The sequence below is a fragment of the Schistocerca piceifrons genome, chromosome 2 (assembly GCF_021461385.2).
Source record: "Schistocerca piceifrons isolate TAMUIC-IGC-003096 chromosome 2, iqSchPice1.1, whole genome shotgun sequence".
Taxonomy (NCBI): domain Eukaryota; kingdom Metazoa; phylum Arthropoda; class Insecta; order Orthoptera; family Acrididae; genus Schistocerca; species Schistocerca piceifrons.
Window position 1 is genome coordinate 416,731,246 of NC_060139.1, and position 27,048 is coordinate 416,758,293.

A 27,048-nucleotide genomic window follows, 5' to 3' on the forward strand; every position below is an offset into this window, starting at 1 on the left:
ACCGCAGGCAAAAATCTGCTTCATCGGTAAGGCATCGGAAGCATTCGCAGTTGTAGCGGTGTAAAGCAAGGATGTGTGTATAATAATCTTTGCTTCTCTGGATGTTCTGGAAAACTACTGCAGATACACGTCTGGGACATGTTTTATTAGATTCACCACATCAATAACAACAAAATAATGGAAATCGTGCTTTAAATTAACCTCGTACAGTTTCGCGATGGTTTCATGTTAGCGAAGTTGCTAAATTTCAGGCAAAATCCGTAACTGAACATTTGTGGACTTTTGTTTATATGAATTTTTTCTTTAGTTTTACTTGTAGAATAACGTATTAAAATATTTGCATATCTTCTTTAATCACCCTTTATTAGAAAGCAAGGAGAATATAAATTTTGGATAATGTTATTATATTTGGAGAGAAGAAGTCTGAGATAAGACTGCAGCACTGCGCACCGAATTTGTAGAAATGATTATTGGGACATAGTTAACTTTTACCACTTGCTCAGAGCTGAGAGAAAGACCACCCCAGGAGAAAGACCACCCCACTGCCCTGAGTCATGTATTAACATATAAACTGATAAAGCTGTTTCGTTTTCATAGGAACTCTCTGTCAACGTACTACCCTTTTTAAATCATTGTTCACTTTGTTAAGCATATTATTATTCAGATCAATGTTATTTGTGAAATTCACAAGAAGCTGTACTCTGTCTTTTTCAATATACTTCAATCTAAAATCATTATCCTGGAATATCATTTCATAGGTATAGTTACTCTCCCGACCCCATTGTCTGTCGTTACATATTACCGCATGTTGTATACAACAATTGGAAATTTTATCTAGAAATATAAATCTACGTAGCTTAGTAGCTGCCTGTTTGCTGGTCGCTGTTGCGCTTTCGTGAAATCTGCCACAATGTTCTCAAGACGCAAGGTAAGTAGAAATTTTGATTAGGGCCAGATAATTGTTTTATTTCAGTTGCGCATTTAATATGAAGGCAAGTTGTATTCAGACCAGTTCAGTTCAAATTAGGTTCGTTTAGTCGAAGGTTAGCATCCAAGTTTAAGTTGGATAACACTTTGTGGGTACATAGTTTAGGTAACACGTAGAATTTTATAGAGCGGGAGGTACAGTTGGGCTAAATTTTATACAGAAAAGAATATAGTGATGAGGTTACAACACTTTTGACGCCATGACTAACTTCTCGTTTCTTAGCAAACGCAGACAACACCTGGAGGGAACGCTGCAACCAGTGCTGATAATTTACAAATAAGCCGCCACCGCCCGCCGGGGTGGCCGAGCGGCTCTAGGCGCTACAGTCTGAAACTGCGCGAGCGCTACGGTCGCAGGTTCGAATCCTGCCTCGGGCATGGATTTGTGTGATGTCCTTAAGTTAGTTAGGTTTAAGTAGTTCTAAGCTCTACGGGACTGATGACCTCAGGTGTTATATCCCATAGTGCTCAGAGCCACTAGAACAATTATTTGAAGCCGCCACGCGTCATTTAATTTAATTATCAGGTTCCGCTCGTTGGAATTAAACATTTGAGATCTAACTCGCACCGCTACGTGTTGACTATCGTGCCTAAACCTATGACGTGATGTCGCTAGAGCAATGGGTATCTGATGAGTGAAACTAGTCAATTAAACAGTACGAGAGCTTTGGAGGTTGATCAGCATATCGATTTTCGTTTTTTCCAGAAATGTTCGGTATGTAGCCTCCTTATCCTCAGAAATAACAGGCGTAGGAGTGCTTCGAATAGTGTGACAAGGGACCTAGAGGTGTCTTAAATACGTAGACTGTTTGAAGTGACTGGAAATCAACGTCGATACCTCAGTTACTGGCTGTACAAATACGATGTTAATGGCTAAGAATGAATTGTGCTGAGTGTTATGCTGTTTAGCGCGGCTATTTTCAGAACGAGCAAAATCAGAGAAGTGGCTCTTGTGTAGCTACGTGTTAAAACGCCCTGTTGTCCCTTGACTAAAAAACATTTCGTTAAAGCATGCAGTATTATGGACGATTCGAGAATTTTAAACACGCAACTGAACAATACTGGTACGTTTCCAGTGGATGTCAATGAACGCGTCTTTGACGCGAGCATTATTCAGGCAAGTGAACACCTGTTAACGACCGCTTCACGCACCAGCGTTGCATAGAACGGAGTCGGAGAAAATATTCCACGAAGCACAGGTGCTTCCCACTCGGCAACGGAAGTGGCTGGTCGTTAAAGTTCACAGAATGCGTTGTGACCAAAGACAAGAGCGGAATACTCGTGGATGAGATAAGCGCGGCGCGGCGGGGATGATGTAGGGACGGGAGAGTGGGGGAGGGGGGGAGGGGGGGGGGGCAGCCGCAGCGCGCGTCAGCACGTCCTAACGGAGAGGCCAGCAGACGACGACTGAAGGGCATCGCTGCGGTGCGTACTGGCAAGTGAGTACCGTTCCAGGCCGCTTTCACTCGCGCTGCTGCATCGTCTTGCGAGCGGCGGCTTCTCACATCTGTCTTCAGCGTTCATCTGCATCAGAGTTTATTTCTTTAGCAATGCGTCTTTTCAGTACAGTTGTAAACATCACTTCTTCAAAGCACCGCTCTTTGCTTCTGCAAACTATTTGTGACTAAGTGTGAAAAAACAATAATTTTCTTCATTCTGACCACTGACGACTTATTATCAAATAGAGCTGTGGAAGTTATTTGTTTTGTCTGTTTCTTCACTTTGCGATTATAGTGCACAAATGGCAACACACCTGTATGGCATTAGGTTCCAGATACCCAACAAAACATCCTTACAAAGAACGTGTTTACAAATCTCAGCGCTTTGCGGCCGGCCGAAGTGGCCGTGCGGTTAAAGGCGCTGCAGTCTGGAACCGCAAGACCGCTACGGTCGCAGGTTCGAATCCTGCCTCGGGCATGGATGTTTGTGATGTCCTTAGGTTAGTTAGGTTTAACTAGTTCTAAGTTCTAGGGGACTAATAACCTCAGAAGTTGAGTCCCATAGTGCTCAGAGCCATTTGAACCATTTTTTCAGCGCTTTGCGATTGCCTGCTGTGTTTGAATCCCGGCCATTTCCATTACATCTGTTCTTTTTTGCTTCAGAAAAATGTTGTGTAGAATTATTTCAAGACACGCACCAAAACTACCCGGTATTACTGTCTCGCTTATGTCTTTGAACTGATTTGCTTTTTGACATTACTTGTCTGAATCTTCTTTCTGCAGTTACCAAATTAAATCTGCAACTGTCGTTGATGGCTCCTAGTGGCATCACATGATACCGAAAAGAAAGTTTCGTTAATACAGCTTTTGTCTAATTTACCAGACCTGTACGTTGATCAGCCTCAGGAAAATTAATATCTGTGCATAATATTTTGAAGCATCTGGTATGTGAAATATGTAATTCAGCTCATAAACGTAGAGGAACGTTTGAAGACAACATTTGTCACTTATTGTTTGCACTCATACCATACCCTTTTTCTTTATTACTTTCATCTAGTAGAAAACCAGTCGACTGCTCGGGTGCGTACGAGTACTTCGTTGTGATCTCGGCAGTCAGTTCTCTAGATTTACTGCGGTCTCGATTAATTACCTTACAAATGATTTAGCCCGTCTTTCGATACAGTGTATGTCCTTCATCTCCAAATCAGGATAGTACTAGATATACTGTCAATTTGAAACTGAACAGAGAAGTGTAAGCAGAGTTGTTAATCGACATTTTGTGGTCTTCACAGCGCACTGTAAGACCTTGGTTTGCATATTATTTGCTCTTCTGGTCACATATCTTCTATAAACATTCGGATAGTAACAATATGGCAAAATTGTGCAACCAAGCTCGCCACTGCTCTAGCATAAACAGTCTGTTAACGAGCAATGTCAGCACAATTGTTTTGTAGTCATTGCTGAAAAAAAGGTTGTCATGAGCAGAATCTTCTTTTTTTTCTTTTTTGTTGCTACGGGAAACAGTAAACCTGTCATCAGGTTTACTAACGTTAGCTGCTAGAAGAGGCCAAGCGAATGTCAAACTTAATATTTATAAGTGACTTATAACATTCACAAAAATTAAAATTTTGACACTGTGTTATAAACTCACGCTGTTAACAAAATTCTGTACTGGATATTTGTCTTTGGTCGAAGCTGGTCACACAATTAATAACAAATGTAACAGCAGCTTCAGCTGTCAGGTGATGACATTTCTACAATTCAACAGACACAGGGGAAGGGACATGTCAATATAAGTCACCAGTTGAACGGCGTATAATTTTCACCAATGTAAACATTGAAAGGAGCTTTTTGTAGAATTGTGAAACAGATACGTATTTCAAGGTAGTACTGAAATAGACGCATGTGAGAATAAATACTTGATTGAAGTCACAAAACAGGATCGACACGCAGTCTTCGTCACTGGCACTTTCAGTATCAATATATGCCGCACTGTGGTATTTCGTCATCAATCTCCGCTTTTTGCAAAATTGCTAAGAGCAAGTCGTTTACACTAAATTCCACCTTGCGATATGTGGCGGAAGGTACTTTGCGCAGTACTTCCCCAGTTTTTACCGAACACTCCGCTGGCTGGAAGAAGGCCAGTAGGGAGCTGCAAATTTTCTCCTATAGTAGGAACGCGTCGCTCCTCCGGCTACCGTTTTCCCGTACTCTGTGTAGATTCATCTTAGTGTCACATCAGGTCCAGTGGCCTTTCCTCTGTTTAGAAATTTCTGTTCTATTTGCTGCCCATGATCGCTTGTTTCTGTATCTGCGAGTTTTGCATTGGTGTTACGCTTGAGAAGGGGAGCCGCAGTCCGATTTTCTTCGATGAAATGGTTTTGGAAAAAGGAATTTAGCATATTCTGTCAGTCGTTCCCCGTCTCGATGCCATTATGATCACTGGACAAATGGCTTTGATCCCTTTATTAATTTATTAAAATTCCGAAACAGCTTAGCAGTTTCTGACAGACTGTGAAGTAGAAATTGACTTTCGAATTTGTCTAACGCTTCATGCATGTCTGTCATTACGCACAAGTTTTCTTCGTTCAGTATTTGTTTGTCTGAGGCTTTGGCTACGTTTCAATCTGCAGTGAAGCGGCTTTCTCATACAGCTGTCGATCGACGGCGAGACCTTCGGGTGCTTCACAAAATTTTGCTATGTACATAGGTGTCTAGGAGTTATTGCACGACATTGTTGAACTTCTTCCATTTATACAGAACATTTTCACACTCAGAGACTAATGTTTCGTGTTGACTGTCTGGTTCATTGAAAACTGCTTCTCGTTGCACTTACAAAACAGAATTTCCTTCCTACTTTTTCTTTTACATTCCTAAGGACACCCGTAACCAGTTATGCTACAACAGTCCTGCAACAATGGATTAGCTATTCTACATTCACTGAGTGGGAAAGTTTGTTTGTATAAGGGTCACTCCAAAAGAAATGCACACAGTTTTCATTCTGCATGTGTGAAAGTTTTACAGTGTATAGATACATCCTTCCTGCTTGTTTTCAAACTTAGTTCAACCTTTTCCCGAGAGTGGCGCCGTCATAGCATATCTTCAAGATGGCTGCTACAATGACGTTCGTCAGAAGCAACGTGCTGTCTTAGAATTCCTGTGCTGTGAAAACGAGACAGTGGGAAACATCCACAACAGGTTGAAAAACGTGTATGGAGATGCTGCTGTCGATCGCAGTACAGTTAGCCGGTGGGCAAGCAGGTTACGTGATGAAAGCGGACACGGCAATATTGAGGATTGTCCTCGCAGCGGCAGGCCTCGTACTGCACACACTCCAGACAATGTGCAGAGAGTTAACGAATCGGTGTCTGCTGACAGATGCATCACAGTGAACGAATTGTCACGCTGGGTTGGGACAGGGGAAGGAAGTGTTTGCAGTATACTGAAAGTGTTGGAGTTAAAAAAGGTTTGTGCCAGGTGGGTTCCCAGGATGTTGACAGTGGCTCACAGAGAAACAATAAAAACGGTGTGCAGCGAACTTTTGGAACAGTACGAGAATGGTGGAGATGAATTTCTTGGAAGAATTGTGACTGGTGATGAAACATGGCTCCATCATTTTTCACCAGAGACCAAGAGGCAATCAGTGGAGTGGCATCATGCAAATTCACCCAATAAAAAAAATTCAAAACCACACCTTCTGCTGGAAAAGTTATGGCTACGGTGTTTTTCGATTCCAAAGGACTCTTGCTTGTGGACATCATGCCAAGAGGAACCCCCATAAATTCTGATGCATATGAGGCGACACTGAAGAAACTTCAAGCTCGACTGAGTCGTGTCGACCACATCGGCAAAAGCAGGATGTTTTGCTGTTGCACGACAATGCACGGCCACACATCAGTCAAAAAACCGTGGAAGCGATCACAAAACTCGGATGGGCAACACTGAAACACCCGCCTTACAGTCATGACCTGGCTCCATGTGACTATCATCTCTTTCGAAAACTGAAATACTCTCTTCGTAGAACAAGGTTTGAAAATGTTGACTCCCTTGTGCCCGCTGCCAAACAGTGGCTCCAACAATTTGGTCCAGAATTTTACTGTTCGCGTATCTAGGCGCTGGTTGCAAGATGGCGTAAGGCAGTTGAGAGGGAGGGTTATTAAGTGGAGAAATGAAAATATTGTTCCTAAAGGATGTATCTACACACTGTAAAACTTTCAAACATGTAGAATAAAAGATGGATTTAAAAAAAAAATGAGTGCATTTCTTTTGGAGTGACCCTCGTAATCTGAAGGTTCAAATTGTTATGATAGCGAAACGGTTCTGTTATTAACTTCTCAATGTAACATTAGAATATGGTGTTTAGAAAAATTTCGCACGATTCCTTGTCCCTACTACCCACCAAAAATAACCTGAGTCTCCCAATCTACGAAGGGTTAGCTGAAATCTCACCCAGGTACTACAACATGATCAGGAAGACACACAATTCTCTGTAAGATTTCCCTCAAATCTGCCGCTATTCCCCTTGAGGTAGGACATGTGATTACAATGGTTGACCCTCTCTAACACGGTCCAAATTATTTAATACTTAGATTCTAACCTACCCTCAGAAGAAGCTACTGAATTAATTACGGCTATAAACACATCTCTACCACAGGCAGCCAAATTATCTCTGCGATACAAACTGTTATTGCTGTAATATCTTGTTTCATCCAGATTCTTCCTCTAGTACTACGTGAGCTAAGAGCTCACGAGACAAGCAAACAAGTTCTGGTTCCTTTCCTTGGACGCTCCTGCCCCGATCTGCTACGGCGAATTCAACTATGTGTTATTAATAAGCCGAAATTTATCTCCCTTTGAAATCAAAACGTAATATATTGGGCCAGTGGAAGAATTTCTATGTCCTTCTTAAACCCATATGTTCTGTGTTACCTGGTAGCCGCTTCCTGCATACGCTTCACGCCCCACGTTTTAAGAAGCGTCCTACAATTCCCCACACGACAAGACTGCCCGCTGACTTAAACTCTTTACTAGATGAAACACTAAATAAAACACAACTAGCCAAGCTTTCGCTTTGTGTATCGTGGACTTGAGAGGCTCTCTGTCGAACTTACAGGAGAAACTGGGAGACACACGTTGTTGTTTAGAAAGCCCTGCTGCGGATCCGCTGCCAACTGCTGTCAGCGACCTTCACACGTGACCGCGTCTGGGGAATAACCACGGAGAGGCAGTGCGGGATAAGAAACAGCGGACTGCTAACCACACTGCGCGTATCATCCGTAAGTAAATCGTCTCTTGAGGAAGAGCAATGAGTTCAACATTCAGAAACACGGAAAACCCTACCAAGCGAGATGCTCTGTTACCGATGCTCTTTTAGTGTGGGCCATAGAAGACTAAAATATAACCAGTGTACTGCCCATGTTATGATAATGTAGCAGAGAACGACAGTATTGCTCCTAGTGAGCTGGCGATAAACTTCGAGCCGGGGAAAATATGGTACGAAAATCTGCCTTAAAATTAGCACAGACTTCTTCACATCCTAAAAAATAGACAAGATAAATATTCATCCTCTGGTTTGTGTAAATCCAAACTACCTATTGACTTCTGTCTCGGGTTCTTCGGCCGACGTTTGTTTGACGATTTGTCTGACATTTCGCCAGCACGAGTGGCTGGCATTGTCAAAACTTCACCAACCATTGCTGGTGGAGGAGGTTGAGGGAGACGCTAAGACGATGCCTGCCACTCGTGCTGGCGAACCGTCGGAAAAATCGCCAAACTAACATCGGCCGAAGAAACCGATACAGAAACCAACAGATAACACGATACTGCTGTGCCTGTGTTACTCGTATTTCGAATACGATGCAAGGTTCCTTTGGACATGCATACATTCGGGATAACACAGGTACTGCACTGTCGCATGCATCCCCCGACACCGAGCAAGCGACTTTCAAGTAAAATGTCTCGCCCGTAGGAGAATACACATAATGGATGCACGAGTACAGGTTGTTGACAAATGGTTGATGACATATGGAAATTTTCGTGTGCGGTCTGTCGTGTATGGATAGCCCAATGGTTAGTTTCGCTTGGGACGCGACAGCGACCGGACGTGCCGGTACTTCCGCGTAGTACCGTAAACACCGCAGCGGCCATTCTACGTATCACGAGACGGAATCCCAGTGACCAATATCGAAATGTTGCCAAATTTTTGACGTCACCGTCGTCGATATCTATGCTCCAACTGGAACGACTCTAAAATCAGAAAGAGCTAACTTCTTTAAATAAGACATCATCTGCTTGTTACGCCACAACCCAAGGTGATAATTATTGGTGATTTTAACTGTGTGATCCAGAGGCAAGATAAATCGCCAAACTTTAATTACTGTAGGGGGTTACATGATCTGGTGCCTCACCTGCAGCTGAAAGATACGTGGGAACTAAAATTTCTTACCCTGGTAAAGTATACATACCTGACCTCCATCGCATGTAGCCGTCTAAACCGTTTGTACATCTCAGAGAATATTTGCCAACATGTTCTGGACACCGATGTCTTTCCGGCTACTTCCTCCGACCACTGCGCCCTCTGTGCCACGATAAATCTGGCCAAACAGCATACTAAACGGCATAGGATTCCGTGGAGCCTAAATGTTTCTATTCTCGCCAATGCCCCACTACGAGATGTAATCTCTACGACATGGGCGGACTGTCTCAAGCAATGCTGCAGATATCCGAGCAAGATAGCCTGGTGGAATGTTGTGGTCAAACGGAAAATGCGATTATCCTTTAAAAAACTACAGCTGGCAACGGGCGCAAGATGTCAAACGCGCGACTGATTTTTATCAGTCAGTTCTGCGAGAGTTGTATGCGACTGTGTCACCAACACACAGCAGGCGACCATCAAACAAATAAAGTCGAAGCTTATAGGCATAAAGCGACCGCAGCTTGAAGGACTGGAGATCAGATCTAAAGCAAAATCGCTTCAAGAGGACGAATTTGCATCGTTGTATCACCTTATAAAACATGGTGCCGATCGCAAGCGAGCTTTTATCGGGGAGCTGGACGCAGATGATGGACTTCGTTTGACCCGACAGAGTGATGTTTTTACTGCAGTTTACCGGTACTTCAAGGATCTGTACTCGCAATGCGATACACATGTTGGTGACGGCGGCGAGATCGTGCATGCCTGCAGAGAACTCGGCGGTCGTACACGATTTTGCTCCAGACGTCCGAAACGAGTGCTTTTACTGACAACATGACATCGCCTACAGCGCCTCTCCTAGGCTCGTGGCCATATCGGTTGGACTCTAAATGACTGGATAACCGCGGCCTGGTCAAATGAGTCCCGATTTCAGTTGGTAAGAGTTGATGGTACCGTTCGAGCGTGGCGACGATCCTACGAAACTATGGTCCCAAGCGGTCAAGAAGGCACTGTGCAAGCAGGTGGTGGCTCAACAATGGTGAGGGCTGTGTTTACATGGAATGGACTGGGTCCTCTGGTACAAGTGAGCCGATCATTGACTATAAATGGTTATGTTCGGCTAACTGGTGAGCATTTGCAGCCATTCGTGGACTTCACGTTCCCAAACAACAATAGAATTTTGATGGATGTTAATGCACCGCTTCAGCGAACTACAACTGTTGGTGATTTGTTTGGAGAACGTTCTGCACAATTTGAGCGGATGATAGGTGACCCAGATCGCTCGACATGAATGCCATAGAACATTTATGGGACAAAATAGAGCCTGAGTTCGTGCACAAATTCCAGCACAGGCTACACTTCCGCTGTTAGGACCGGCTATAGAGGCACAATGGGTCATTATTTCTGCAGAGGACTTACAACAACTTGTTGAGTCCATGCCACGTTGAGCTGCTGCACTATACTGGACAAAATGATGTCCGACACGATATGAGGAGGAATCACGTGACGTTTCTCACCTCAGTACATGGTATATTAAAAACCTGAATAAAATCCAACCTGCTTTCAGAAAAAAAAGTGTCACTTTACTTACTGAACGCCCCTCTGTTGTATGAAATCTGATTTATATACAAGCACTGCAACATAAATACTGGATCTGTTGGAACTTATTATTTTTTTTAAATAAAAGGAAAACATATTTATTTGAAGCTGACCATCTAATATAATAATTGATTCCTGCCCTTGTCTGTATTGTGTTGTAGGCTATGTATATAATTTAAATGAAACATAAACATACTTACGTTTATATCAATTTAATAAATTATTGGAATTGTGAAGTACAGTAACAAATGACCAATCCACCAATTTCACCTTTCAGTTATTTTTGTACTCAATATCTCTGATATCGTTAACATCTTTAAAGATACACTGTAAAAATAATGTACAGTGGAGAGTACTTGCAACCCAAGCAGGAAGGGACTATCCTTTTTCGACTGTATTCCGTTTTAACTATACTTTGTTCCCAAAAATTGCTGTTTTTTATCTGTAACACTGCGCTTCCTAATCCAGGGTGCATCGTAACCTCCCTTTCACTAGGTCTGTTGCTGTGTGAAGGGATCTGTTCTTTTCACTAACACCAGCTATGTCACTAAATAGTTCTCCGCCTTAAGATAACGACGTGAACCATCGAAACGCGTATAGACAAAATAAATGTGACTGACGCTGGAACTGTTTTTTTTTTTTTATAAGTCTAGATTTTTCTTCGTACGTGAAGGCATGTATGACATGTGATGTTGTGATGGTGTTCATTCTTACGTGACGGATGGTCAAAGACCATAACCGGTTGCAATACATACGAATTACAAGCCAGCATTGTGTTAAGCATTTCTCCAAATACACGTGCTGTTAACCTAGGCCTGAAAATGAAACATTTAATATCATACATGCTGGAAATTGTAGTATATCTACTCCACCTTTTTACAGCATTGTTAAGATATCAAAGTTTGAAGCACTGTAGTTGAAATTAAAGTAATTGGAACTACAACTGGACGAGCAAACGGAGCATGCTTTCTCGCCACGTCCAAATAATGCGGAAACAGCTAAAGGGAGAACTGGGTTGTTTTCTTCCCCTCTCCCACACATTCCGTAATGTTCAGTTAATAATTTGTAACCAATCTCCAACCGTAGATACTACGAAAAGCTTCTTTAACTATCAGTTACTTAGGAATGAGCTAACTATTCTCAATATTGTGATGTAACGTTATTTTTAACCAATAAACCTACAGCCTTTTACATAGTAGTCCGTCAGTGCCTCACATCTTCACTTCATTCCCCTGTTGAACGCTGAAAGAACTTCAGTATTCTGAAATAGTTTTCGTAATTTCTTCGTTTCAAATTACTTCAGAGGATGTGAATAACATCTGTGAAAGAATAATACTAAAAATGTATTTTACGCATTAGAGCCTAGAGCATGTAAAATAAAATTTTGTGAATCATAGTTATAAAATAGTGGCTAAAATCAAATGGCTTTGAGCACTATGGGACTTAACATCTGAGGTCATCAGTCCTCTAGAACTTACAAAGGAACCTCCCCATCGCACCCCCCTCAGATTTAGTTATAAGTTGGCACAGTGGATAGGCCTTGAAAAAGTGAACACGGATCAATCGAGAAAACAGGAAGAAGTTGTGTGCAACTATGAAAAAAATAAGCAAAATATACAAACTGAGTAGTCCATGTGCAAGATAGTCAACATCAAGGTTAATATGAGCCTAGGAGCCCCGTGGTCCCGCCGTTAGCGTGAGGAGCTGCGGAATGAGAGGTCCCTGTTTCAAGTCTTCCCTCGAGTGAAAAGCTTAATTTATTTATTTTCGCCAAGTTATGATCTGTCCGTTCGTTCATTGACGTCTCTGTTCACTGTAATAAGTTTAGTGTCTGTGTTTTGCGACCGCGCCGCAAAACCGTGCGATTAGTAGACGAAAGGACGTCCCTCTCCAATGGGAACCTAAAACATTTTATTGCAAGGTCATAGGTCAACCGATTCCTCCACAGGAAAACACGTCTGATATATTCTACAAGATACTGGTGACGGCATGTGCGTCACATGACAGGAATCTGTTGTCGACCCACCTAACTTATACACTTGGCGAATGGGTAAAAAGATTCTTCTACCTTGCCCGATTTAGATTTTCTTGTGGATGTGATAATCACTCCCAAAAAAGTGATGAAAACATAAGAGTTAGTCACATGAACTGCAACAAATGAATGCAACAGTTTCACGGTCGCACAGTTTTCCCTGCGCTCTGTCAAAACATAAGTTTTCAACGTTTTCAAATTTTTCCATGTGTAGACCGTCAAATCCTGCATATATTCAAGCAAATCTGAACATGTCCTGGAATTTTGGAGAGCGAAGTTGATTATGTGTGAGTGCCTGAACTTTGATAACTCTCTGAAAATAAAAAATTGAACTTTTTACTCGAGAGAGGACTTGAACCAAGGGCCTCTCGTTACGCAGCTCCTCACGCTAACCACGGGACCACGGCGCTCCTAGGCTCATATTAACCTTGATGTTGACTATCTTGCACATGGACTACTCAGTTTGTATATTTTGCTTATTTTTTTCATAGTTCCACATAACTTCTTCCTGTTTTCTCGACTGATCTGTGTTCAGTTTTTGAAGGCCTATCCACTGTGCCAACTTAGGGGGGTGCGATGGGGAGGTTCCCTTGTTACAACTAGTTAAATCTAAATAACCTAAGGATAGCACACACATCCATGCCCGAGGCAGGATTCGAACCTGCGACCATAGCGGTCGCGTGGTTCCGGACTGAAGCGCCTAGGACCGCTCGGCCACATCGGCCGGCTATAAAATGTTGTTTTGCGTAATTATTTACTATTTTCATCAAGAAACCAGTTAAGTCAGAAAATATCGAATCATAAGAAATGCTCATTGAGTTTTCGCAGCAGGAACCACTGATATAAAGTGCTCTTATATTACCTACATCAGATTAATTTAAAATTCAAGCTTTAGAGAACACCTGGTAGTGGCAGAAAAGACCTCGGCGAATATTCTGTTCTAAAGAGTACAATGCACCATTCAAATTTATTGTCTCCTTACAATGAAGTCAGTCGTAACAACAAACAAAAGGCTTGAGTTTTAAAAATAACTTGGTAAGGTTGATGCACCGAGAAAATCACATCAACATCAAATGACATCAGCGGAGAAAGACAACCTTTGCGCATCAAGAGGAAACGAATATGTTGTGGACAGTGTAAGCATTTTGGTTGTTGTATAAGTAGAAACACACATTTTTGATTTCTCGGATGGTTGTAGCTGTCTATTTGGTAAAATTAAAAATGAGCTAATTAAGAGGACGTGTGTCGTTGCAGGAGGAGTAGTGGATCGGTGAGATGCAGCTGTTGGCGGTGTGGGCAGTGCTGGCGGCAACGGCAGTGCCGAGTGGCCTGGCCGATGTGGACCTGTTCTGCGGATGCCGGGTGCAGCACCACCAGGACTGGACGTATGCCCTCCACTGCACCAGAAACAAGGTACGCCTGCTTACAGAAAGTCCCTCTAACTAAGAGATCACTTTCAGAGGACAAGTGTCAAAGCAGAGAAGGAAGTATCATATTTCATCAAGATATAAGAGGCATTAGAAATAAAGTTAGTGAATTGCTTATAGATGTTGACTGAAATTATTGTTGTTTCGGAGCACCACTTAAATAATTTGACAATTGGTTCAAATGGCTCTGAGCACTATGGGACTTAATTTCTGAAGTCATCGGTCTCTTAGAACTTAGCACTACATAAAGCTGACTAACCTAAGGACATCACACACATCCATGCCCGAGGCAGGATTCGAACCTGCGACCGTAGCGGTCGCGCGGTTACAGACTGTAGCGCCTAGAACCGCTCGGCCATCCAGGCCGGGCAATTTGACAATTCAGAGGCATATTTACCAGGATACAGATTAGCTGGCTGTCGTTCAAGAAGTTCCTTGCCGAGTGGGGGAGTGACCATGTACGTAAAAAAAACCGTATTCCATTTGAGTCCACTGAAGTATCACGGCACTGCACTGAACAGATATTTGAATGTTGTGCAGGGGAAGTTGAATATAGTGAAACTGAACTTCTAATTTTTGTTATTTATAGGTCCCCTAACTCTGACATCAGAGCATTTCTGCTCAAGCTAGAGAGTGTTCTTGATTCCCTTTGTAGGAAGTACCAGAAATTAGTTATATGTGGTGACTTCAGTATCAACTTTGTATAAGAAAAAGGATGTTGGTAGATCTCCTAAATTCATATGATCTGATGCAGACTGTGTTTTTTCGAACTAGGGTGCAGAGGAACAGTAGCACAGCGGTATACAATATGTTTAGTCACTCTTCATTACTAGATGGGTATTCTGTTAGTAAAACGGTGAATGGTCTTTCAGACCATGATGCACATATTTTAAAACTAAAATGCTTTTGTACTCAAACAAATGCCACATATAATTACAAACGATGTAGAAAAGTTAATCCAACGACAATTGAGAGTTTTTTAAACCACGTCAAGGACTAATAGTGGCAGTATGTTTGTAGTGCCAATAACATAGATGACAAATATAATGCTTTCCTTAACACATTACTCATATTCTTCGAGTGTCTGGTCAGCCACATAAGGTTGGTGATATAAAGTCAGTTCGTAGCAAAAATAGTTCTGTTACTGATAAATCAGATCTATGTACAGTATTTGACAATCATTTTCTCAGCATTGCTGATGAATTAAATAAAAATTTAGTCTCTACAGGGAATCATGTAAGTCTCTTGGCAAATGCCTTTCCGAGTTTGATGTCAGAAATACTCCAAGGTGATACTGACAGGGGGGAGACGGAGTCAATAATTAAATCTCTGAAGACTAAGGACTCTCATAGATAATTATTGACGACGCCTTTGACGGAATTGTTTTATTAATCTCCATTGCATGATGTAATTTTAGATTTTTTACTTCTGATGAAGGTATATTTATATATACCGAAACCAAGTTGCTGTTGCAGCCATGTTTAAAATCTTGAAATATGATGGAGTCAGAATATTTAAGTACTGTGCTGCACATGTTAGCCCTATATTTAGCCATATTTGTAGTTTTTCCTTTAGGAATGGTCAGTTTTCTAAACGATTAAAGTACTCAGCAGTATAGCCGCTTTATAAAAAGGGAGAAAGGGATCATGTAGACAATTTTCGACCTATTTCTACGCCATTAGTGCTTGCTAAAGTTATAGGAAAGGCTGTGTATGTCAAGATATTTTTATCTGTTATTGTGTGTATTGTGTATTGAACTGGGGACCTAGAGACGACGGAGAGGCTTCGTCCCGCCGTAGCCCTCGGTGTTTCACACCCCACAACAGGCCACAGCAGTCTACCCACCCCACCGCCGCCCCACACCAAACCCAGGGCTATTGCACGCTTCGGCCCCCACTCGTCAACCACCTTGTGAAATGTACAAGTCGATGAATACACTGTGGGTAATATTGACGGAGCAATAATAACTCTCCTGTCAGCAAGAAAAACGTGTATATTCAGCCGAGCGAAGTGTTCAGTTCTGGCAATGGAATATGTTGTTAGAACTGCATTGAGACAAGCGACCTTCATTTCTAATAAACATTATGAGCTTTATGTTGTCACTATAAATTGTAAGTTATTTGTGGTAAAAATAAATTAAGTTTTCAGTTAAGAGCATTAGTTTTTAGCTCCAATTACTAAGCTTGGCATTCACTATAATTTACCCCGTGTTACCAGACATGTGGTCATTTTATTTGTACAAATTAATCTTCAAACTGTTGTCAGAATGGAATCTTTCTTTAATATACAGGAGATATTAATGTAAAGAACAGCATATTTTTGTCCCGTTTTTCTGTATATTAATTTTTAGATATCTGGCTTTCGTATCGCGAACCTCTAAGAAAACTTAGATGCGAGGAATATTTGCCGAACTTCAGCTTTGGAACTTTAGAGACAATAGTTCTGTGTTATCCTTCACACGATGGGTAAAGCAGATTTGCTGGTCTATTGTCGTTTCTAGCGCATACAAATTCACTGTGCGATGTTACGCACTGCGCATCATGTCTAAGCTCCGCCACATTGCCGCTGTTCGGCAGTCAGCCAAGGTAGGGGCTGTTTTCGCATCTCAGTTCTTATGATATTAGAAGGAATAGTAAATCGCAGATCCACCACTGACTAAATACCTATGATGTAGAAAATGCTAGTCCAGCAGGACTTCATCTAAGAAATCACCTAGAATAGTGTTCACACCATTGAAGAAAGATGCGAAAAGCACTTTCTCCCGAATACAGGTCTGGGGCCAGAGACTCCCAACGAAAGATGGTAATTGTGACCGCGCTAAATACTTCAGCTTTTCGCAGCAGCAACAGATTCTAATTGTTCTAACAAACGTTTTAGGGCTGATGGATAGCAGCACCGAGGCTTGAACAGAATCCGAGTCGGTCCTGGTGGTCTAGTCGTGCCCGACAACTGAAAGATCGCGGGAACAAATCCTCGTAGGACAACGGACTTCTGTGCCTGTTTTTAACCTAGCAAACACTTCTCAATGATGGCGGAGAATTGCCAGAAACGAAACTTGTTTTGGAGGCCACGTTCAGCTGTAGGTCTCCTTTTCCCTGTTGGATAACTGGGTACGGAGACGCTAGTCGCGAAAGCGACGTCCAATTGAGAGACTTGCACAGGGAATGCAGCCACACGAAATTATCGTTATTATTATAATTATTATTATTGTTGTTATCATGATTATGATAATCCATACTTACACATAAATACGTAGATTCTCCTTCGTGAGTTCTTTGCTCGCTTCTGTCTCAACGTAGGGGCCAATCTCTGGAGCTACTGTAGGACTCTTGATATTTGCGGCGGTTTGTCTGGATCGGCCCGCCGATACGTCAGCGGCCGCGAAAGGGCGGCGCCTTTGTTGCAGGGCTCGTATTGTTAGCGAGTTGAGTTTGCTCATTTCGATCACCCTTTATAGACGCTGAAGTCCTCCGGCAAGTGGCGTTTGCTGCTTAAATCGTTTAACTTGGGGGAAACTGACAATATTCAATCACCTAAAGTTTTTCTCCGACAGTTTTGTTTTTAGAGAAGGTCCGCCTTGAATAAACCACTATATTATATCTTTATATTTTGCCGGCATGTTTCGCTAAAGTTTCAGCATAATCAGTGGTCTTTTATTATCTGTCTATAAAACAGGAAAAATGCTCTTTACTATTTGTACATACATAAATCTGGTATTTTAATTTACGAATTTGAAAAGATACAAAATTTTATATATATACATATATATGACTTGTTACTAGATGCTGTAGTTTTCTTGGATTTTTATGTTTTTTATTGTAGTTATTTTCTTCCTGTTTGTCATCTGAGACCATATAGAATTTAATGTAGCTCAGTTATTTTCTTCGAAATTTTTTGCAGTTGGGAATGTTATGGTTATGCTTAATGTTAACTAATTCTATGTGGAAGATTATGAGTGTGATTGTAATGTGTTTCACTTACTTGTTCTAGTTTCCCCATTATTTTCACTATGAAGACCTGCTTTATTAAATCAAAGGGTGAGGAACAAAACGTCTTCGACTGAGTGCGCCGCCCTATTCTTCCTGAGCCACGTTAATAGTTTCCAGATGACTTCTCAGATGATTGTGCCAAATACCCTCTTGTACTTCTTCCTCTTTTTTATCTTTTCTTCTGGCCACTGATATACCACTGTTGTTTCTAGTGCCGATGCAGCGTTCAACATTTTCTCATGAAGAAATAGAATATTTACAGTCTCGTAGAGACATTTAAGTGCCATCTTTTTATACGGTAATAGTGTAAGCTGAGTAAATGAATTAAAATTTGTGCCATGGCCAGGACTTGAACCCAAGTTTCTTTGCTTACTAAGCAGAAATACTGACCATTTATTTTTTTATCTCATTTTGTTCTATACTGTTCATTGAATTCCTTCGGGATGGACGTCCGATGACACCCGTTCGGATTCGTCGTTGATCCGTTCATTCAGTTTTTTTTTATTACAGAGGATAGCTAACCTTCTGACCGAACACGCTGATCTACCGTACCGGCAACCATGACACGACCGCAGCACTATGGCTATTGCTGCACAGACTACTACAGTCCAATTCCCTCCCCAACATAAATTTCATATCTTCAGCTTGTTTTCCCCTTTCATCGTGATTATTGCTGGTGTATGCTGAATATACACTCCTGGAAATTGAAATAAGAACACCGTGAATTCATTGTCCCAGGAAGGGGAAACTTTATTGACACATTCCTGGGGTCAGATACATCACATGATCACACTGACAGAACCACAGGCACATAGACACAGGCAACAGAGCATGCACAATGTCGGCACTAGTGCAGTGTATATCCACCTTTCGCAGCAATGCAGGCTGCTATTCTCCCATGGAGACGATCGTAGAGATGCTGGATGTAGTCCTGTGGAACGGCTTGCCATGCCATTTCCACCTGGCGCCTCAGTTCGACCAGCGTTCGTGCTGGACGTGCAGACCGCGTGAGACGACGCTTCATCCAGTCCCAAACATGCTCAATGGGGGACAGATCCGGAGATCTTGCTGGCCAGGGTAGTTGACTTACACCTTCTAGAGCACATTGGGTGGCACGGGATACATGCGGACGTGCATTGTCCTGTTGGAACAGCAAGTTCCCTTGCCGGTCTAGGAATGGTAGAACGATGGGTTCGATGACGGTTTGGATGTACCGTGCACTATTCAGTGTCCCCTCGATGATCACCAGTAGTGTAAGGCCAGTGCAGGAGATCGCTCCTCACACCATGATGCCGGGTGTTGGCCCTGTGTGCCTCGGTCGTATGCAGTCCTGATTGTGGCGCTCACCTGCACGGCGCCAAACACGCATACGACCATCATTGGCACCAAGGCAGAAGCGACTCTCATCGCTGAAGACGACACGTCTCCATTCGTCCCTCCATCCACGCCTGTCGCGACACCACTGGAGGCGGGCTGCACGATGTTGGGGCGTGAGCGGAAGACGGCCTAACGGTGTGCGGGACCGTAGCCCAGCTTCATGGAGACGGTTGCGAATGGTCCTCGCCGATACCCCAGGAGCAACAGTGTCCCTAATTTGCTGGGAAGTGGCGGTGCGGTCCCCTACGGCACTGCGTAGGATCCCACGGTCTTGGCGTGCATCCGTGCGTCGCTGCGGTCCGGTCCCAGGTCGACGGGCACGTGCACCTTCCGCCGACCACTGGCGACAACATCGATGTACTGTGGAGACCTCACGCCCCACGTGTTGAGCAATTCGGCGGTACGTCCACCCGGCCTCCCGCATGCCCACTATACGCCCTCGCTCAAAGTCCGTCAACTGCACATACGGTTCACGTCCACGCTGTCGCGGCATGCTACCAGTGTTAAAGACTGCGGTGGAGCTCCGTATGCCACGGCAAACTGGCTGACACTGACGGCGGCGGTGCACAAATGCTGCGCAGCTAGCGCCATTCGACGGCCAACACCGCGGTTCCTGGTGTGTCCGCTGTGCCGTGCGTGTGATCATTGCTTGTACAGCCCTCTCGCAGTGTCCGGAGCAAGTATGGTGGGTCTGACACACCGGTGTCAATGTGTACTTCTTTCCATTTCCAGGAGTGTATGAATTAAAAGTAAACAAGGAGACCTTGGTTCAAGCCCCGGCCATGGCACAAATTTAATTCATTTATTCAGGCTGCACCATTCCGCAGATAAAGATGAGACTTAAATGCCTTGAGGAAAATGTAATTGTAAGATCTATACGATCACCTGAGGTACAGGATTTCCCCATTATATCCAACGATGGCTGTTGTTCCAGTCCTGGAGAGTCCTGGCAATAGTGACAATTTAGGAGAAAATAAGCTGAAGATATGAATGGAAGTTCGAGTTGCACTGGACTTGGGTAGTCCATGCAGGAATGTTACCCATAGCGCTGCAGTGCTGTAATGGTCAGCAAGTCCCAGTCATGGCACAAAATTTAATCAATTCGTTCAACTTACGCTATTATCGTAGATTTTCTCTTTTACTGTAAATTACCATTTATGGTAATGGAATTAAACTTAATGCAGATTTCTATTTACTATTACGCTTTACTGTACAGATTATGTAAAAATATGGGTTTACTAATAAAACAGAAACTGACATTAAATTAAGTAATTGATAACAAACAAATCAAACAGTGAATTGTCAAACGTATATCATTCAGCTGACACGAAATAGTTGGATGCGTCATTTCACTATCTTTCCTGCAGTACGGTACCGGTAGGTTTCTGGACATTAATTCCGTACAGACTTATACCTACTGTGGCCCGATTAAAAGCTTTCATTTATGTGAGTGTACCTCAGAAACACTCTGTAATCCCTGCCTGTAGTGTTATGTGAACCAGTTTGCAAGAAAACAAACAATATTAAATTTCATTGTATTTTTGTACTTTTTGCAGAATGAGCCCTCTGGTGTTTCTTGCGGAAAAGGTGAGTCAAGTTTGTGACAATATGTCATATAATAAGACGACTACAGTCACGATGAAATGGTGATATTCTCTATAATTGTGATATTTAGGTAAGTCTGAATATTTATAATATCTATATAGGTAAGCGCTTTGGGTTTTATTCAAATCTCTTCCCAACATTGTTCACGATTAATACTTTCGGTAACTGTAACGTTAGCATGTTCCTAGTCACAAAAAGTAACAATAAATTGTCGACTATCATAGGATTAAGCAAGCTTACTTATATCTATGTAAATGTAAGGAACAAGCCATTTTCCTTGTCGACTGTTTCACTGTACTGCTTTTCTAAGTTACTGTAGCAAATAATTATTATTGAAGTAATTTTTTAATTTCATTATCCAAGGTGTTATTCTTATTTCCTTATGTAGTGTGCTTCCACATTCTTGAACACTTTCTCATACCTGAAGCCCCGTGTTCTGACATCAGTCGGCTAATACAAAGATAACTGAAGCCTTCTGTGACTTGCACTATCACTCTTAAACACTCGTCCTGTACAGTGTGATAGCATAAACAACTGTATAACCTACCAAAAATCTCTCAATTTGATTAAAAGAGTGAAACGCTTTTGCTATCAACAATATGGGACAAGAAAATGTAATGAAAATATTCGTCCTCGAAAACAGTCCATAAATGGCAAGACCTTGTGATGTTAGTATGCAACAAATGCATTTCTTTTCCATTACAAACCTAATTTCATACAAATGGACTTGAATCCGTTTGTATCTACTGTTCGCGTGTTTTGTATCACACGCTCCCATTTTTCTAGGAGAAGACAAAATAGTGATAAAAACTGAAACTTGAATCTATTACCAAGGGTATATGACCAATGCCGTATATACAATTTTAAACATGGCAGTCTCTCAGCAACTGTATACAAATTTCAACGGAGAAATAACTCAGCCAACAGGTTGCAAATAATTTTTAATACATTGACCTAGTTTTCGACACCTCTAAGAATGTCTTCATCAGCACCAAATTTTAACAACCGTACAGTTATATTGCGAGCTGTCCATAGTCAAAACTATGAGCACACATGCTCAAGTAAAAAACTAAATAGTTTCAGAGTTTGGTTGTATACCTTGTAATAAACAATGTATTCAAATTTATTTGCAAACATTTAGCTGAGTTATTTCTACGTTGAATGCTGTATATTAAAATATGCTGACTCTTAAGCCAAAAGTTCCTCCCCACCATGAACCATGGACCTAGTAGCGTTGGCACAACTTGAGCTTGTCTACGATTAGACAACCATACGTAGGTGCAACCACAAAGTGGGATGGTGTGGGGGTTGGAAGGGGGGGGGGGGGGAAGCGGCATCTGTTGAGACGCGAAACAAACCTGAGGTTCCTGAAGAGGGCCGGCAGCCTTTTCAGTAGTTATAGGGGCAACAGTCTGCACGATTGACTGATGTGGCCTTGTAATATCAACCTAAATGGCTTTTTGCGCCAGTACTGCGAATGGTTGAAAGCAAGGGGAAACAAACGCAGCAATTTTTCCTGAGGGTATTTACCTGTACTGTATAATTAAATGATGCTGGCATTCTCTTGGATAAAATATTCCTGAGGTAAATTAGTCCCACATTAAATATCCGGTTGAGGGCTGCTCAGGATTGTGTCGTCATCAGGAAAAACAAAACTGCCACTCCAAGGTTCGACCATGGAATGTTAGTTCCTTAATGTTGCAGAAAGGTTAGAAATTTTAAAAAGGGAAGTGGACAGACTGAAGTTCCACATAGTGGGGATTTGTCGGTGGTGGCAGAATAAATAGGACTTTGGTTCTAATAATGAATATGAAAATAGGAACGCGGGTGAGCTCATATGAGCAACATAGTCCATGCATTAATCGTAAACAAGACAGATACAAAGCTAACACCCATCACTATAGTACAGGTTTAAAAGCCAGCCTCGTAGCCGACATAGACATAAGGCCAAAACCCACCACAGAAGTATATGTTTATATGCCACCTAACTCCATCGATGAAGAGATTTAAAAAATGAGACAAAAGGGATATTTTAGATAATTAAGGGAAAAGAAAATTTAACTGGAATTCAGTTGTAGGAAGAGAAGCGAAAGTAGTTCGAGAATCGGGGGAAGAAATGAAAACAGAGGAAGCCGAGCGATAGAAATCTGCACAGACCCTAACATAATCATCTTTAATACTTGGTTTAAGAGCCATGAAAGAAGAATGTAGATATGAAAAAGATCTGGAGGCATCGGAAGATTTCAGATAGTTTATGTAACTGTAAGGCAGAATCTCTGAATCACATTTTAAACTGTACGACATTTCCAGGAGCAGGTGTGGACTCTGACCACAATTTATTGGTTATGAACATCAGATTAAAACTGAAGAAATTGAAAAAAGGTAAGAAAGTAGTGAGGTGAGTCTCAGTTAAGTTGAAAGAAGCAGAGGTTTTTGAGAATTTCAGTGGGTGCATTAGACAATAATTGACCAGAACAAGGGAAAAGGGTACAGTAGAAGAGATGAAATAGTGAAAGCAACAGAGGATCAACAATAGATAAAAAGAGAAGACATAATAGAAACTATTGGATAACACAGGACATATTGAATTTAACTGATGAAAAGAGAAAATATTAAAATGCAGCAAATTAAGGAAGCGAAATGATACACGAACATCTAAAGAAATTAGACTGACAGGAACTCCAAAATGGCTAGAAGAGAACTGTAACGATATAGAAGCATACGTAACTATGGGAGGTATAGATACAGCCTAAAGGAACGTTAAAAAGGCCTTTGGAGAAAACAGAAGCTACTGTACCCATATAAAGAGCATGGATAGAAAAAGAACAGTACTAAGCCAGGAAGGGAAACCTGAAAGATGAAGTTTATAGAGGAGCTTTACGAGATACATGGATTTGAAGGCGATATTATAGAAAGGAAAGAGGAAGCCGATGAAGATGAGATGGGAAGTTATACATTGCAAGCAGAATTTGAGACAGCACTGAACGGCATCAGTCGATATAAGTCCCCAGGAGTCAGAACTACTGATACCCAGGGAAGAGCCAGCCATGAAAAAATATTTCACATGGTGTGCAAGATGTATGAGAGCGGCGAAATACCCTCGCACTTCAAGAATAATGTAATAGTTAACATTCCAAAGAAAGCAGGTACTGGCAGCTGTGAATATTATTACTCAGAGCCTATGAGTATGTCGTGGAGGTAAAATACTGTGTGTGGATTCCTAAGGGGCCAACTCCGAAGGTCATCGGTCCCTAGACTTGCACACTACTAATACTAACTTAAACTAACTTATGCTAAGAACAACACACACACCCATGCCCGAGGGAGGACTAGACCCTCAGGCGGGAGGGTAAAATACTGATACGAATTCTTTACAGAAGAGTGAAAAAATTGGTAGAAGCCGACCTCGGGGACGATCAGTTTGGACTCTGGACAAATGTAGGAACACGCGAGGAATTACTGACCCTACGAATTCTCTTAGGAGATAAGTTAAGGAGAGTCAAAACTATGTTCAAAGCAATGTTGTCCGGAACACACTCTGAATGTAGCAGGGTAAAATACAGGGATCGAAAGGCTATTTACAACTTGTACAGAAACCACACGGAAGACCTCAATGTTATTCAATCTGTACACTGAGCAAGCAGTAAAGAAAACTAAAATAAAATTTGGAGTAGAAATTAAATTCAGGGAGAAGGGATAAAAATGTTGAGGTTGGTCGACGACATTGTAATTCTGTGAAGAGACAGCTTAAGAATGTAAACAGCGGCTGAATGGAACGGACAGTGTCTTGAAAAGAGGATAAAAGATGAACTTCAACAAAAGCAAGAGCGTAATGGAATTTACACGGATTAAGTAAGGCGATGCTGGGTGAATTAGATTAGGAAACGAAACACTTAAAGTAGTAGATGAGGTTTCCTGCGTGGGTAGCAAAATAACAGATGATGGTTGAAATAAATAGGATATAAAATGTGGACTGGCAATGACAGGAGAAGTGTTTCTGAAGTAGCGAAATTTATTAACATCGAATATAGTATTAGGGGGTGGCCAAGCGGTTCTGCGCTACAGTCTGGAACCGCGCGATCGCTACGGTCGCAGGTTCGAATCCTGCCTCGGGCATGGATGTGTGTGATGTCCTTAGGTTAGTTAGGTTTAAGTAGTTCTAAGTTCTAGGGGACTGATCACCTCAGAAGTTAAGTCCCATAGTGCTCAGAGTCATTGGAACCATTTGTTAGTATTAGGGAATCATCCTGAAGCTATTCGTCTGGAGTGCAGCGTTGTATCGAAGTGAAACTTGGACGATAAACAGATTAGCAAAGAAGAGAACAGAGGCTTTTGAAATGTATTGCTACAGAAAATACTGAAGATAAGTGGGTAACTCACGTAACTAATGTAGTGGTATTGAACATAAATGGGGAGAAAAGAAATTTGTGGCACAACCTGACTACATGAAATGAGTTTATAGGCCAAATCCTGAGACTGCAAAGGCTCAACAATTCAGTACTGGATGGAAGTGTGGACGGTAATAATGGTAGAGGAAGACAAAGAGACGAGTATAATAAGCATATTCAAGGTGATGCATGTTACAATAGCTATTCGGAGAAGATGAGAGTAGCATGGAGAGCTTTCTCAGACCAGTCTTTGGACTGAAGTTCCCAACAACAACAACAACAACAACAACATGATAAAAAAGGAAGCGAGGTCGGGACAAGATGACTGAAGCACATACGGATATATTGTGCCATAAGTTAATAGTGTTTGGTATCGTGTAGCTTTTCATTTCACTGTCATACAGCAGCCAGTCGACGTGGCGCTGCTGGGATCCGTTAATGGCTGTAGATCTGATTTGTGCGACCTTACTGCATTTTGTGACTTCTTGTTCTATTTGGTAATGGATGTTGATGACCTATGTAGCGAGTCTATGAGTCACTGAGTGGTTCCAAAAACACTAAAGAGAAGTCGTATGTTAAGAGGACATGCGTGACAGATTTGTGCGATTTCGTCTCGCATAAAGAGAAACCATTTTGGCGAACACACAGAATACACAAGCAGCATGTGAAATCTTGTTTTTCTCGACTGGTACAGCAGATCAGGCGTTGTCACGTACAGATCTACTCAGTACAAGCACAGATTTCTGTTACGTAGGCCACGGATGTTTACTCAAAGTTTAAACCATCAGATGCCAAACTATGGCGTATCATCTGTGCCTAACCAGTCAAACTAGCTTTCCTCCAGTGGTAACTCATTACCCGTGACACGTGTGCAGCAATGGCTAACACGTGCAACCATTTGTGTCCATTACTGACATTTGTTCAAGTTGACAACTTTTAAGCGATTAGTCAGTTACACCACATTGTTGGTTCTACTAGCACTGAATCTGACTCTCGCCCCAAACGCATACTTTTCGCTGTCCCTCATTGTTCTGTAAATTGTTTACATTTTTCTGTATTTTGACAATGTACACTGTGACCAAAACAGCTTTTGAACACCTTTTGTAGTCGTCCTCGTACAGAGTTGGCCCTACGTTCGAGAGTAACAGCCTCAGTCTACTTCCCTCTGCGTCTCTAGTTCCGTCCCACGCAGTAGACCGATCAATGATTAACTATTTCACGGTTTCCTGCAGTCACTATATACAATTTAATGTGAAAGTCTGTCAGTATGCAATGACAGATTTTTTTTTCGCACTGTGATAAACGCGAAGCTGTCACAAACGCCACAAACACTATGTGACTGAAAAGCTGGCTGTGATTATTGGTGAGGTCTTCATTCCTCATTCATTTCTTAATCATTAAGTTACATTTTACAGACTCCCGAAATGGCTAATAATCAATGAATGCTTATATGAAAGAATCTCAAAATTAAGTTACATATTATTATGACAGGCCAAATAAGAGTTTCTGACATAGACACACGACCCTGTTTCAAAAATGTCGCCTAGTATCAATAAACAACGGTTTGAGCCTTCTACCAACCGTTCAGTCCCTCAACGAGAAAAATTCGCACATTGGCCACGAACCCTTTCGAGAATGGCTGTATGAACATCCACATCATTGGCAAATCTCTTTCACACTGTGTCCCTTTAGCTAGCCGAACAATTGGAAATCGCACAGTGCACTGTATGGAACATGTTTCCAAATCTCCCATCGAAAGCGTTGAAGCGAAGCTTGCGATGTGCGCGACGTGT

General features: G+C 42.0%; 1 protein-coding gene across 2 annotated transcripts in view; it reads left to right on the top strand.

The window, feature by feature from the left end:
* Positions 1–2,360: 2,360 nt before the first annotated feature.
* LOC124776956 (macrophage mannose receptor 1-like) overlaps positions 2,361–27,048 on the top strand; it is a 48,757-nt gene continuing 24,069 nt past the window's right edge. Inside the window, exons 1-3 of one of the 2 annotated variants that reach the window (XM_047252189.1) lie at positions 2,361–2,426; positions 13,724–13,882; positions 20,819–20,849. In XM_047252189.1, coding sequence (XP_047108145.1) covers positions 13,745–13,882; positions 20,819–20,849 — 169 coding nt within the window. In that variant the 5' untranslated portion in view covers positions 2,361–2,426; positions 13,724–13,744. Of the gene's footprint in view, positions 2,427–7,562; positions 7,703–13,723; positions 13,883–20,818; positions 20,850–27,048 lie in introns of those variants that run through there. The other variant, XM_047252190.1, reaches the window with a different exon arrangement.